Genomic DNA, 14,421 nt, shown 5'->3' with positions numbered 1-14,421 from the left:
TTATTTCTAGAAAATAAAATTATTTTCAGAGTGTTAATTACTGTTTAACTATCCCAAAATAACATGATAAAACAATGACTGACAGATTGAAACTAAATGTACTTTCCAAAATCTGTGCCAGACTCATCTTTCCATTCAGTACTGGGAAGTCCTTGGTGGAAATAAATAAATTAAGGAGTTAAGGTAACAACTCAGCAAATAATGGAGTCCCCAAGTTGTCTACAGGCACATAAGAAAAAGAGGGAATTTTGCCTCCTTTAGATCTACACTGTTCATTCATTCTATGCTGTATCATAGTCCATCCTTATGCCACACTTATGCCCAACCCCTTGCCACATGGATCATACTCCTGTGGAAGACACAGGAGCAAGACCTGTCTGATACATTCCCCAGCACACCCTGTTCGTCCTGTCACTCACTTATCCTATCCTATCCTATCAGAGGCAGGGCCCCTTTGAACACAGTCCCATAATATACCAGCTCTATTGTACATTCTGCACAGTATTTTATACTGGCACATTGAGTGACCAGCTTGTCACGAGTTAATGGCTACCACAAAACTGCAACCAAGAACAGAGTTGACCACCTAATGGCAGAACATGCTGCTGAGCACAACACACTAGATTCCAAAGGCTACTTCACAGTCTGTAACATACTCCTTCCTTCCAATGCCAGCTTCATAAATTATGTGCATGGGAATTATCTTCGTGAGACATATTTCAATCCTGTAATTCTTCTGGCCTCTATCTCCACTAGCCACTGCCATACACCCACTGCCCATCACTCACCTTGCACTCACCGTCTTTCTGTGCCTGTCCCCTGCTCCCGAATGAGAATGGAACCAGATCACCAGTGCCACTCCCTGCACTGTGCACTTCGTGCTTCTCCAATCCAACCATAATTTTCACTGTTGTTGATATGCTTGTCAATGATTCAGTACCTCCACTACTCAGCAGGCTGTTGCCTTTACTCATCAAATTATTAATCCTTCAACTTTAAATTTCTTTCCATCCTAATGAAGCCAAATGGAAGCTGTAAGCACTGATATGTTTATTCTTCTGTATATTCACACAGATTGAATCAGTACCATGTTTTTCTTAGGCTGTTAGTACAGATTTCTCATAAATGTATCAACTCTGACACGGCGATAATTCATGCTCGGAGCTACATTACATAATTTGTGGTTAGCAAATGGTCTATTGTGATTTATTATCTTCTAAAGACAGCTTGTTCCTTTGCCTGGTTAAAATCTACTATTATTTCTACAAAGTTGATGACTGTTTTAGTGAATCCCTTGTCTATTACAGAGAGGAGGCTGAGAGGTCTGTAGCTTGTCTTGCCTATGTTCTTTCTTTCAGGTCACAAAAACTGACAGTTTTGTGGTGTCCTGACCACATGCTCCTCCATGTCTACATTGAGTGATTCCTTGAGCTGAAGATGACACAGCGGTTGGTTGTTACCGGTGCCCCTTCGGGGTCTGTTGAGACAGAGTTTAGAGTTTCCTTTCTTATGAAGTATAATAATTATAGTATATCTAAAAACAAAGATGATGTAACTTACCAAACGAAAGCATTGGTATGTTGATAGACACACACACACACACACACACACACACACACACACACACACACACACACGCACAAATTCAAGCTTTCACAACCCACGGTTGCTTCATCAGGAAAGAGGGAAGGAGAGGGAAAGACGAAAGGATGTGGGTTTTAAGGGAGAGGGTAAGGAGTCATTCCAATCCCGGGAGCGGAAAGACTTACCTTAGGGGGGAATAGGGACAGGTATACACTCGCATTATAATAATAATTATAGTGATATTCCAATTCTGGAGAATTATGTTCCTCTGCAGGCATTCTGTAAACCATTTCGCAATTCCTTTTGTATTAATTTTCCTTCAGTTTTTATCTCACTAACTAATTGTGTGAATCTTTTTATTGTGCCTATCGCAGCTCAGCATCTCCGCTATATGATGAGTAGCAACTCTCCTTCTCTCTTATTGTAACTTTCTCTCTGTTATTTATTGCACTGCCTGCGATTTTAACTGCAGAAAGGTGGTATCTGCCCAACACAAGTTTCTGTTTTGCCTTCATCCCTAGTTATATTCAATTGTGTCCCCTTATATTTCTCACACCCTTGTGAAAATTTCTGAAAGCTTTAATTCAGCATATTCTATTACGTTACTACTTCATTTGCAAGAAATTCTTCTGCAGTAAATTGCCTGGTGACAAAATAATTTAGTACATTCAGTAAAACAGTTTAGTATGTTGTTACAAATAAAATCAAAATTAGTTTATTCTCAGATGGACAGACAACAGTTAGACTGGAAGAACAGATAGTCTTAACATGGTGTGTTATCCCCTTCAAGTGAGTCATCTAAACAGTAACCCAGTAAATCAAGTAATTGAATGCTCACACAAATGAGGTTAAAAAAAATAGTGTACATTTTCATCACATCTGTAAAAATTGCCTTAAAGCGCTAACAACACACTGTTTGTAGATGTGTTTTGCAACCCCCACCCCCAGCTCTCCAAATCCTGCCGCTAACACTTTGCCCAGTGTGTATAGTTATGTGCATTGGGAAATGAGAAGAGCTACTGTGATTTTCTGACTTAAAATTACCAATAGTAACCCCTATCTCCAATTAAAAGACTAATATCATGAAAATTACTTATTAACTCCACATGTATCTAGAGAACTGAATGTGATAGAAACAGGATAAACAAAACATTCCATCATCATAGTTGCTATTGCCACACGTCTTAACACAGAGAAATACAAAGAAGAGGCTCCAATTATCACAGGATCACAACTTGTGGAGCGCCAACAATGGAAACAAGTAACATGTTCCAATGATTATAAATGTCCCCCACTGCATGGTTATGTATACAACAACACCACAGAGTTATACAGTCCAGACAATATTCTTCCAACCATAATAGCTGTATTATGGTTTTCATTGAGTCTTTTAATCACACTGAAAGACGTGTAACTGATGACTTCTGTGAGACTCTCATAGACAGTTATTTAATGGTACCGCCATCTTTCTCAGGATCCTTGGCTGTTCCAAGATGATGCCAGCCAACACTTACTTGATTGGAAATGACCAAGGTTGGTTTTATTAGCAAAAGAAGCATAACATCTCGTACCTACCCTCGAAAAGTAGGTTGGGTGAACATTTAAGAGCCCTTTATTTTTTCCAACATCTATATCTGAACTGAAATAGTTTTCCAAATAATTATGTAAAATTTTAGTGACTACTACTTACTGTTGTATGGCTTGATAATTACCAGCACTTTTGCTGTTTTGAATGCCAAGTTTGTGTCCATTTTATTTTGACATGGCCAATAATGTGAAGCTCATTTATTATAGATGTAAAAGCACAAAGGAAGGAAGTGCCTTGAGTTTTCAGGCAAGGTCGGTCTGGCCACCTGCGAGCTAGTCTGCTGCTGTACAGGTGGAGCTTTGAGTAGCTGAATAACACACACGGACGCGCGCGCGCCCACACACACACGAATGCACGCACTTATTCAGTTGCTCTAAAGCTGTGAACAGAGCCTTTTTTTCTGGTTATACTTATTATTTCATTGCTTACCTGTTAACAGTGCTACTAGGAGCTTATATTGAGCATCAGGGCAGATGTACTCCATGTGACTTACTGTTGCCAGGAGGTCAGCAGTTAACTTTCTGCTGGTTGCAGCAGCACTGTGATTACACATCACAACATTCAGGAGATACACAAAAATGGGATGGGGAAATAATTTGATTGTCGTAAAACAAAGCTTTCAATGTTCATCTGCATTATAATAACAGTTGTAAGAAATGAATGCAAACTTACGACAACAATGTTTTATTTTTTTCTAAAACTTTCACAAGTACAAAACACCCAGGCTATCATTATATTTACACGTGACATAAAACAATTTCTTTTTTAAAATTAGCTCTAGTATTAATAGAACTATACTACATAATCCTTAACAGAACTACCTGTAGTAAACCAATTTATCTTTATGTGCACAATACATAATATTTCTGATGTGGTAAACCCTACTTCAGTGGAGATATAAATTACTACATCAATACACAAATATGATGGCCTTATACATCCTTACTTTAAAGCACATTAACAATCCTTAATATAAACTAGACTAAGAGTCTAAATGTTTTGCATTCTGTACTCCAATAGGAAACAAAGTTAAATGGGACAACATGCCTACATTCTCAAAAAAATCAGCACTTGCTACTGACAGCCCAACTGAATGATCCTATGGACATGAAGTGCAGTTTTCATAGTTTAGATTTTTCTCTGTGCCTATGGAGACATCATTTCAGTGTAAGCTTAGGTATAATGAGTCCTACAAAGCCAATTTCAAAATTAAGAAACTACTTACACTACCATCACTATATATTTATAAAACTGTTCAGCTGATGCTAAAATACAAGCAGTACAATCATCTAAATAGAGAAGTGCACATGTACAATACTAGGAGCTACCATGATTATCACCTGGAAAGAAAGAAATACAAAAAGTGCTGACAAGAGCCCCTATTACATGGGGATCAAATTTTATAACAAATTTTGAAAAAAAATTGAAAAGTTTAAGTGGGAGCTGCTTTGAAATTGCCTTGAAGGAGTTCCTCAGCGATAAGTGTTTTTATAATATTAAAAGGTTGGGTTGTTTGGGGGAAGAGACCAAACTGCGAGGTCATCGGTCTCATCGGATTAGGGAAGAACGGGGAAGGAAGTCGGCCGTGCCCTTTCAAAGGAACCACCCCGGCATTTGCCTGGGGAGATTTAGGGAAATCACGGAAAACCTAAATCAGGATGGCCGGGCGCAGGATTGAACTGTCGTCCTCCCAAATGCGAGTCCAGTGTGCTATATAGTATTAAGGAATTCCTCTCAGAGGAGTAGAATACTTTCATTTGTATAAATAGTATTTACATGTACCAAAAAAAAAAAGGAACAATTTTGTATCTGTAGGCCTATTGTATATAATTGTTTCCCACAATGTTATAAGGGGAAATGATCAATATGTAAACTATGCAAAACAAATCCTTGTATTTGTCCATGCAGAATACATAAATAAATAATTACTCAAAGTTAAGTAACTGTATATTTGTATAATGATGGCGATTTGTTACAAAAATGATTAACACTTCCTCCACTTAGAACAAATCTCAACCAACAATCTAGATCTTTGCAACATTTAACATAATTTTTTTAACACTTGTATTTAGATATATATTGTATCATAATAAGCATGTCCTTTCCAGCTACTAGTGCTTGAACAGCAACAGCTGATCAATAAATATACAAGAGTAAGCTTTTATCATAGTATTAAAAAATGAAACTTGTGATAAGTAGAGTTGTTGCAACACCAACAACTGTCCTAACTTCAATTTGGATATTGACAGGGAGTAAAATAATGTTTTTCTTGTTTATTTTACATACTGTTTCCACACAAATGTTAGTGCTTCCTCCCACAATTGTGTGTAGTCTTCCCTGTCATATAAAAAATTGTAATGCTGTAATCAGATTCATAATATCAAATAGCACGCTGCAGCATGCACGAAGGCTGGAAATTATATGCATAATCGGATACAATTTACAGGCCTTCAAACTGCAAGATACAGTTTTACTTGATTACCCAATGAAAACCTAAATAAATCACATTGTGTTGTGTGGCCTCATTTTTGTAGCAAAAGAAGGGATACAAGATCAACAAGTATCACCTTCAACTATTATAAATACATCATCCGATACAACACTTAGAATATGATGATGAAATATAATGTAGTACAGTGCTTGCACCTGTGGCAACCATGTTGGCCAGCTGTGCTTCCTCCATGAGAAGCCACCGTGGATGGCTTGTGCCAACTATTTGCCTCTCTGCTATTTTGTGGTGGTCTGACAATTCTGATATCTGCCTCTGGGACTCGAGGTAGAACATTTCATCCCTCAGTTGCTCACACAACTGTGGAAGTTCCTGTAACTATTGCAATAAAATTAGTATTCCAAGTGAAATTACACTTAAAAAATAATTACTGTGTAGTACACACTCGCATTTGTGTCACAATACTCATCTCTTAATCTCTCACTTAAATATTGTACAGTACAATTAAAGAGTGTAGGCATCTGGGGGTTGCAAAAGTACCATACAATTATGGGGGCTTGAATGTAATTGAAACTTAGGATCCAGTGCTCAATTTTTTTCAAGAATTCGCTGGCCATCTCATCTGCGAGTTGAAAAGGTTCAAACACTTGGTTAATAAATGGTTAGATTGACTGCCTATCTAGGGGGATATTTGTAAATACAGTGGTGTTGGCAAATTTTAATATTTGTTTCGGGTGCCTCCAGCAATGCAGTATGATGATGTCTTTGATGTGTCCAGCTCGTGTTTAACATCATCCATCAATTGCTACCCCCCCCCCCCCCCCCCCAATAGGAAAAGACCACAGAGAAAACAATAACTGTGAAGGACTTCTTTCAGTTAAAAACTTAATGCCAGCTCAGTTTTGTTACAGAATTTTGTGTTGAGCTGATGCAAACATGTTATGTTATTTTTATTTTGGAATGAATAAAATAAATACATGTCTCATTACCTGAATGGCTATTTTGAACACATTGGAAATTAAATTGTATTTAAAATATTCCTGAAAAGAGAAAGGACATGTGGATTCTTTGCATAAGCACTCTTTGAATGAAAATAACCAAGAATATTATACTTTTATGAAATTAAAATTAAAGGAGAAACTGTACAAAACAACTAAACATTCCCAAACAAAAATAAATGCTACTAGCCTACGTAAAAATTATCTGGCAAGGTAACTGAACAAACCTTGTCCTTTTCTTCTTGGTAAGTAGAAAACTGTTCCTCTAGCTGTTGGAATTTGTCCTGCCAGGCAGTCTGATTTTCCCAAAATGCTCTTCCTATCTGGTGTTTCTCTCTGAGTTCTACCCTTGCAGCTACTGCTTGGACATTTACTTCAGACAGCTGGAATAGAAATAACATCACATACTGAGGATGAGAGAATTTTGGACTTATTACAGATGCAGTGTGAACTATCTTAATGAAGCTCAGTTCTGTACTCTCTCTTGCTGAGTGACTAAGCACTGTAAGTTATCCACCATCACATATCTACGGGGACCATGTCCAGTCTTACAGGCAGTTTGTTTTTCCTCAGGACCATGGCATCTACCATCTACCGAACTCCCCAATTTAAAGCCAATTGGGAATCGGTGGGACCGCCTTGACTGGGCTGTTCGTGCCATGGATTCTAAACCAGAAACATAGCACAGATGACTATGGCACTGGAGTCGGCCTGGCTCCAGATCCTAGTCGGTACCTTCCAGAAACTCACTGGCTCTGTTTCTGGATGTCCGACACTGCAAAAAGTGGTTGTTCAAGCTTTTGACAGATGGTAACATTAAAGTGACTGGACAGCGTAGTAACCTGTGTTTTCTACACATCCGTCTAGTTGTGACAAAGTACACTGTGAAGGAACTATATTTTCACTCATGCAAAGTAAAGTGTTTAGTGATCTGTACAAAGGATGCACACAAAAGCAAAAGAAACCACTTTCAGCTGCTGTGAAATTGCAAAGCGTAAGAAAGCAGAAGGAAAACTGATTGAATTCACAAAAAGAATTTCCAAAATCTCTTGGGATCCTAGATTTGATAGCAAATGGAAGGACTTTGAATATATTTCTTGTGATGCAGCACTAAAATGCGAGAAAGTGAAATCTGGGAGATGAGTTTTAATTCTGCTGATAGACTGAGGTACAGCTGCATTAGTTCCGCTATATGAACTGCATTTCACCCAAATACTCACAACAATGTGAACAATATTGAAGCACAGAAGTATACTGAGCATGCAGGTTGTCTGCACAGGTTTAAGGCAAATTCTGAAATTATTTGCCTTAGTCAGAGGGGAACAAAGCTAATATAAGTGCACTTATTAGTTTCTAGGGCCACCTTTGTTCCCTCAGCGTTTGCAAAGTGTGATGGTGTGCGTAGGGTAGCATGACAGAGAGAGGAGCCCGTGACCATTGGAGACAGTTTCACAGGTTACTACAAAGTTATAACACAATGCATATATGCCATATTACTCTATAAGGGACAGTCAAATGAAAACAAGACAGATGGGAAAAAAGTAAATTATTTATTATTTCAAAAATAATTGCCATAACTGTTACTACATTTATCACACAGCGAAACAAGATGGTCAATGCCTTCATGGAATAATATTTACGGCTGCCTATGGAACCACGATTGTACCACTGTATCAGACACACACCTCTTTGTCCAGACCAAATCGACGGTGACAAAGGCCTTTCTTCAGGGATCTACAAATATAGAAATTGTGTAGGGAGAGACTGACTGTATGGAGAACATGTGAGGGATTCCTGCAAAACTTCTGTAACAGTCAAAACATGTGTTTCCCATATTTTAGGTGCCCTGAAGAAAAACATTAGTGGCAGTCAATTAGCTTATACAAAGAGATACATGCCAGGATACAATCATGATTCTGTAGGCACTCTCAAACATTTTTCTATGAAGGCATTGACCATCTTGTCTCACAGTGGGACAAATGTATTAGCAGTTATGGCAATTATTATTTCAAAAGTAAACTGCTGTTTACTTTTTTTTTCATCTCTCTCATTGTTGTTTGAGTGCCCCTTATACTCAAATCCACCTGATGATGGAGGTTTACGCCTTTGAAATGTATTGTAGAAATAAACAGTGACAGGTAACAGTAAACTTGTTTGACATAATGAGTTTCTAAGCTGTCATCTACCACCTTTAATTCAGCAAGTAATTATGACCACAGAGACCCACTATCCTTGCTGATGGTTGGGAGATGCATAACCCTGGAGGAGGGAAAATTATTGGCCTATTCCATTCCTGCCTCAAGCATTTTGTCCCCAATAAGAGGCAAGGCCACCCGTGTAGGTATTCCTCTCATATTCCAACTCTACTGTCACTTCTGCACAGCCTATATGTGGGCATGACCCCCAACCAACTGTCCATTTGCTTCAATGGCCAATATCAAATCTCAGCCCAAAGTGAAGTTGACCAATCGGTGACACAGCATGCCACTGAGCACAACAGACTGAATTTCAATGGCTGCTTCACAACCCCTGCCATCTGGATCCCCTCAACTTCCCTGTACCAGCTTCACTGAATTAAGTAAATGGGAATTGTCCTTACAACAAACACTTCGACCTCACAGTCATCCTGGCTTCAGTCTCTGCTAGCTCCTATCCAAAATTCACCTCCACCAAAGACCCTTGCCTCCCGCTTCAGCCCATTAATCTACACCCACCCTCCCCTCTTGGCTGTCCTCCTCAGCCTCTGTTCTATCCCCCCCCCTCCCCTTCCTCTTTTTTACTGTTCAAATTATCTAGTTATACTCACTGAATGACTAATAAGAAGAACTGATTTGTTGGCTGCATCTGGGGAGACTTCTCCCTCCACAATCACGTTATTTCCTTAGTTAAGGGTTTCACAACATACTGCTCCATAAAACTTAATTGTTAATGCTTTAATGTAAAGTTTAATTTTATAAACAGCAGGAATTAATATTTTGTCACACACTTTAAAATGTTAATAAACAATGCTCCTCACAGTGTAAAAATATTCAGAAGCTGAGACTGAATTAAGATATTCTTTAGCAGAGTGTCACTGTGTAACAAGTTAAACTTGTCACCTTGACCATGCGTGACTTTAGTAAGAAATGAAACAACAATTATGCTACACTCAAGCTCAAAGCTCTATCTCGCTACAAGAGTTCCCCATTCTTCAAGAATCTTCAGTCTCTCCCAATACACTATAAATTAGCAGCTTCAGAATACTGGATATGGTTGGGTGTATGGCTTTTCCTGATCTGGCTTTCAGTTTTTATGGGGATCGTTCATAAACCCCTAGAAAATCCAAGAGATGCCACTCCTAATATTGAAACAGTTCGTTGGTACTAAGCATCATCCGTCGCTAGAGGGCAGGTAAAGTTGCAGCCGTATCCATTGCTTGATTTCATTGTCCCAGTCGATTTAAACAACAAGCTCATATTTAATTTGTAACATGGAAAAAATTGAGTTTCAATCAGTGATGAAACACTTGTATTTAAGAGTCTTAACAACAAAACAGATAAAAGCTGAGTTGGGTGAAGTTCGCAGCACATCTGCCCCTCTGTTTGAAACTGTTTACAACTGGGTAAATGAATTTAAATATGGTCATACATCCACAAAAAAATACTGTTTGGGACATCCGGTGCGAGTGACTACCCTCAAAATGGTTTCAAAATATATACTATGGTTCTGAGTTATTAAAAAATCAAGTGCATGAAATACTTGAAGCCACAAGCAGTTTTGCATAAAACTTAGGTGCAAAAAAATCTTGGCAAGATGGGTGCCACGTTTGCTCTTAGTGGAGAATGAACACAACTTGTGGTCAATGCTGAGATATTTTTGGCACTTTTCCATCAAAATCCTGTCAGATTTCTGCACTGATACATAACTCTGGACGAAACATGAATACACTAGATGTTTCAGAGACTAAGAAACAAACAAAACAGTGGGTTTTTGAAAGCAAACAGGCTCTAAAAAAGGCAAAGACAGTGAAATTGGCTGGCAAGATGAGGGCTATTGCTTTCTGTGATGCTCGCAGTATCATCTATGCCAATTACTTGGAAAAGGGACAACAAACAATTACTGGCAAATATTATGCATCATTATTGCACTGGTTTAGTGAATAACTCAAGGACAAACATACTTATTTAAAAAAAGACATCTTGGTCAGTTGGCTGGTTGGGGAAGAAGACCAGACAGTGATGTCATCATTCCCATGATCTGAAGTGGTACGAACCAAGGGAGGAACTACACAAACAGCACAGTCCAGTCAAGGGGAACGGAAAACGTTCAAACACAGAGGTAAAAAGAACACTGGGGCAGCAGTAAGAGGAATCAACAGGAGAGGAGATGAGAGGGGGCAGGGGATACGATAAGAGCAAGGATGTCCCAGAGATGCTCTGTGCATTGGGGCACCAGCACCGCTGCTGACCCTTCCTGATCCCCCCATCATACCAGAATCACGACAACAGGAGCAACTCCAGGAGAAGAGGACATAAGAAAGGGGAAACAAAGCAGCACAAGAGACAAGACAAAACACAGAGAAAAGGTGCGGGGGGAACCTGATGCACGGGGAGGCAAGGATAAGGCCTCTATAACCAATGCCAACACTAACAGAGGGACTCCAATTCTACAGGTAAATTCAGGTACTTAAACCTGGAAGGCCACTTTTTTGAAGAAAACCAAGGACTGATGTAACCATGCAAGGGTCATCTGCTAACACCTGGGACAAGAAACGTAGGAGGGAGTATTTAGCGTGAAGGGTCAAAAAGGGGGGACAGTTCAGCAAAATACAAATCACTATGACAATTCCGCACAGCTACATGGGGGGTGGGGGGGGGGGGGGGGGGGGCGCGTCAATCTAGTACGGCTGATACAAAGCAGAGGATGGTAGATTCCCACCAGGAGAGGCAGAGAGAATCCAACTTCTCACATGGTGGGATTCTCCTTGATTGCATGAAGTTTATTAGACAGGGATGGAGGGTAGCCACCCCCCACCCCCACCCCTCCGCCAAGAGTCAGCCCACAATTGACCAAAAAGGGATTTGACATAAGGCCGCAAATCCATCTGCTGAGGGGTCACAGAGAACGGGGGTTGGTGGACCACCTCCCCCCCGCCCCCCTCCCCCAGCCAATCAGCCATTTCATTACCTGGGATACCCATTAGGCCACGATACCAAAGGAAATAAACCCCAAGGAGCAGGAGCAGCAGCACCATGATCAGCGAGAAAGTTGTGAATAATGGGGACCAAGGGGTGGCAGCAAAAACACCGAGCGATAGCCTGAAGGCCATTCATTGTGTCTGTACATAATAAAATTCAGGTGAGGGAGGATGTTTAATAACGCAGAGTGCTCAAAAGATGGTGATCACTTCTGCGGTACACAAACCGCACGTGACAGGCAAGAGATGGTGTTCCGTGCCAACAGAAGATGTGAAGACTTATCCCACGTAATTGGTGGATTTAGAGCCATTGATGTAAAAACAATGGCATCCTGAAACTCCCATAAGAGCAGGTGGAATAATCAACAGAACACCATTGGAATGATGGAGGCCTTCGGACCCCAGAAGAGATCCAACCAAATCTGGAGCTGAGGAACTAACCAAGATTCGGTGGACAAGTGAGAATGTGGGGAAGAGGACAAGGAGGAGAGATGAAAAACATAGAGGAGAGAAGCAAGGCGGAGCCCAACTGGTAAACCCACCCGTAGGCGTGCAGAGGGTGGGTGATGTCCCCCAGCCATGAAAATAATAGAATAGGAGGGGGTGAGCGCGAGAAAAGCAGGTAGTGATGGCACAGGAAACCAGGAGCTGGGACCACTCAACTGAAATGGGAGGGGGGATCCCAGATCAACCAGAAGACTATTGACAGGGCCAGTCTGAAAGGCACTGGTGGCTAAACAGCAGCTGTGATGGTGAATCGTGTCCAAGAGGAGCAATGTGGAAGGAGAAGCTGACCCATAAACTTAACAACTATAGTCCAGAAGGGACAGAACTAACACCCAATACAGACAGAGAAGAGTCTAATGATCCTTACCCCAAGAGGTGTGGGCAAGGAAGCAAAGGACACTGAGTTTACAAAAACAGCCAACCTTCAGAAGGCGAATATCGGGCAACCAATTCAGCTTGTTGGAGAAAGAAGACCCAAGAACTGGACCTAGGGGTCACAGTCAAGTGTTGGGCGTCAAGGTAGAGTACTACATCAGGATGGACCATAGTAGGGTGGCGAAATGCTCCACCCTCAATATCAGGGGTGAGAATTTAAAACCGTGCAAGAGCGTCCACGCATCCGCCAGATGGCAACCTGGAGCTGGGCAGTGTGTCCTACAACTATAGAGGAAGGGATAGAAGAACCTAGAGGGGTGACAAAGCATTCCCACCACACCCACTTGCTGTGTTTGATTAGGTAACAGGTTTTGAGGAGAAGACGTTTAAAGGTAATAAGCCCAGCTGAGGACAGTTGCCATTTAAGATGTTGCAAGGCATGATGGTGAAGATGGACAGCATTGGCAATGGCCATGCTCCGCCACAGGACTGGCCGGCAGCGAACGGGATCTTTCGAGCAAGGCAGTGGTAGTGGGACGAATTATCTTATCGGACAGATCATGAGCAATATCAATACAACCTGACAAAGAAGGTGTAAACATGTCCTGGGAGGTACACAGAGGCCAATCAGCTCAATGGAAAGCCCGATGAACGGGAAGTGGTCACTATCACAGAGGTCAATGTGGCAACTAGTGTAAGGAAAGAACAAGGGAGGGGAAGTGAGTGAAAGATCAGTGGCAGAGAAAGTGACGTAGGCGGCACTAAAATGAGTAAGGGAACTAGAAGAGAAAGCGTTGACCTACAAAGGGTGATGAGCATTAAATCCCCAAGGAAGAGAAACAGAGGGGGGAACTGCTGACGGAGGGCAATTAGGGCAACGGGTGTAGCTGGCTGGTCAGGAGGGAGACAAGAGATTGCAAACCGTGATCACAGGGTACAAGTGGACTCAGATGGCAACTGCTTTCAATGTGGTACGAAGGGGGATCCAGGTACCAATAACATCTGTACAGACCAACATGCAAATGACACCGGAAGCCCTCAAAGGGTTGACCTGGTTCCGACAGAACCCACAAAGGGTCGATGAGTATCAGTAAAATGAGATTCCTGTAGAACAACACAAGCTGCCAAGTAAAAGGAAATAAGGGACTGCAACTTGGGTAAGCGACAGTAGTATCCATTATTGTTCCATTGAATAAGCATATAATGAGGATCCAAATGTGAGGTCAACAAGCTGGAGTCAATTGCATTGCTGAGTCACCAATGAGAAGACTTGACATCCGTAAATAAGAGATCAGGCTCAAGGTGCAAAGAGGGTGATGGTACCTCTTGGGGGACTGGAGTGGCCTTGTCCTGGGACTTATATTTCTTCTTCTTCTCCTCCTCCTCATTCTCCTCTTTCATAGTCTGAGGAGCACAGGGCACAGAGTGAGACCAAGCCTCTGCAAGATCCAAAACACACACACACACACACCACACACACACACACACACACACACACACACACACACACACACACACACAGAGAGAGAGAGAGAGAGAGAGAGAGAGGAGGCGACCCTGGGGTGCATGGACCATTGGTACCGTGGCTGAGTTGTGGCAACAGACCTCCAGCCTGGGGGATGCCGGAGTAGGGGTCCTGGGAGGGAGCCTCCTCACCGGCAGGTGCTGAAGAAGGGACACTTCTCCAGCTGGGCAGGGTGAGTGGCATCTGTAGTGGAGGTCGCAGGAACTGCAAGGGAAGCGG

The 14,421-nt window shown here is 41.4% G+C and overlaps 1 protein-coding gene across 3 annotated transcripts in view; it reads right to left on the bottom strand.

The window, feature by feature from the left end:
* Nucleotides 1-3,849: 3,849 nt before the first annotated feature.
* Nucleotides 3,850-14,421, bottom strand: part of LOC126101090 (BRCA1-associated protein-like) — a 31,896-nt gene continuing 21,324 nt past the window's right edge. For all 3 annotated transcript variants that reach the window (XR_007522256.1, XR_007522257.1, XM_049911769.1), the window contains exons 2-3: nucleotides 6,847-7,002; nucleotides 3,850-5,999 (exon numbers count right to left, since the gene is read on the bottom strand). Coding sequence is in view for 1 of the 3 variants with exons in the window: in XM_049911769.1 (XP_049767726.1) it covers nucleotides 5,760-5,999; nucleotides 6,847-7,002 (396 nt within the window). In the remaining 2 variants the exon portion in view is untranslated. The remainder of the gene's footprint in view (nucleotides 6,000-6,846; nucleotides 7,003-14,421) is intronic.

Source organism: Schistocerca cancellata, chromosome 9 (genome assembly GCF_023864275.1).
Source record: "Schistocerca cancellata isolate TAMUIC-IGC-003103 chromosome 9, iqSchCanc2.1, whole genome shotgun sequence".
NCBI classification, from domain to species: domain Eukaryota; kingdom Metazoa; phylum Arthropoda; class Insecta; order Orthoptera; family Acrididae; genus Schistocerca; species Schistocerca cancellata.
This window is presented reverse-complemented; position numbering and strand designations above follow the sequence as displayed.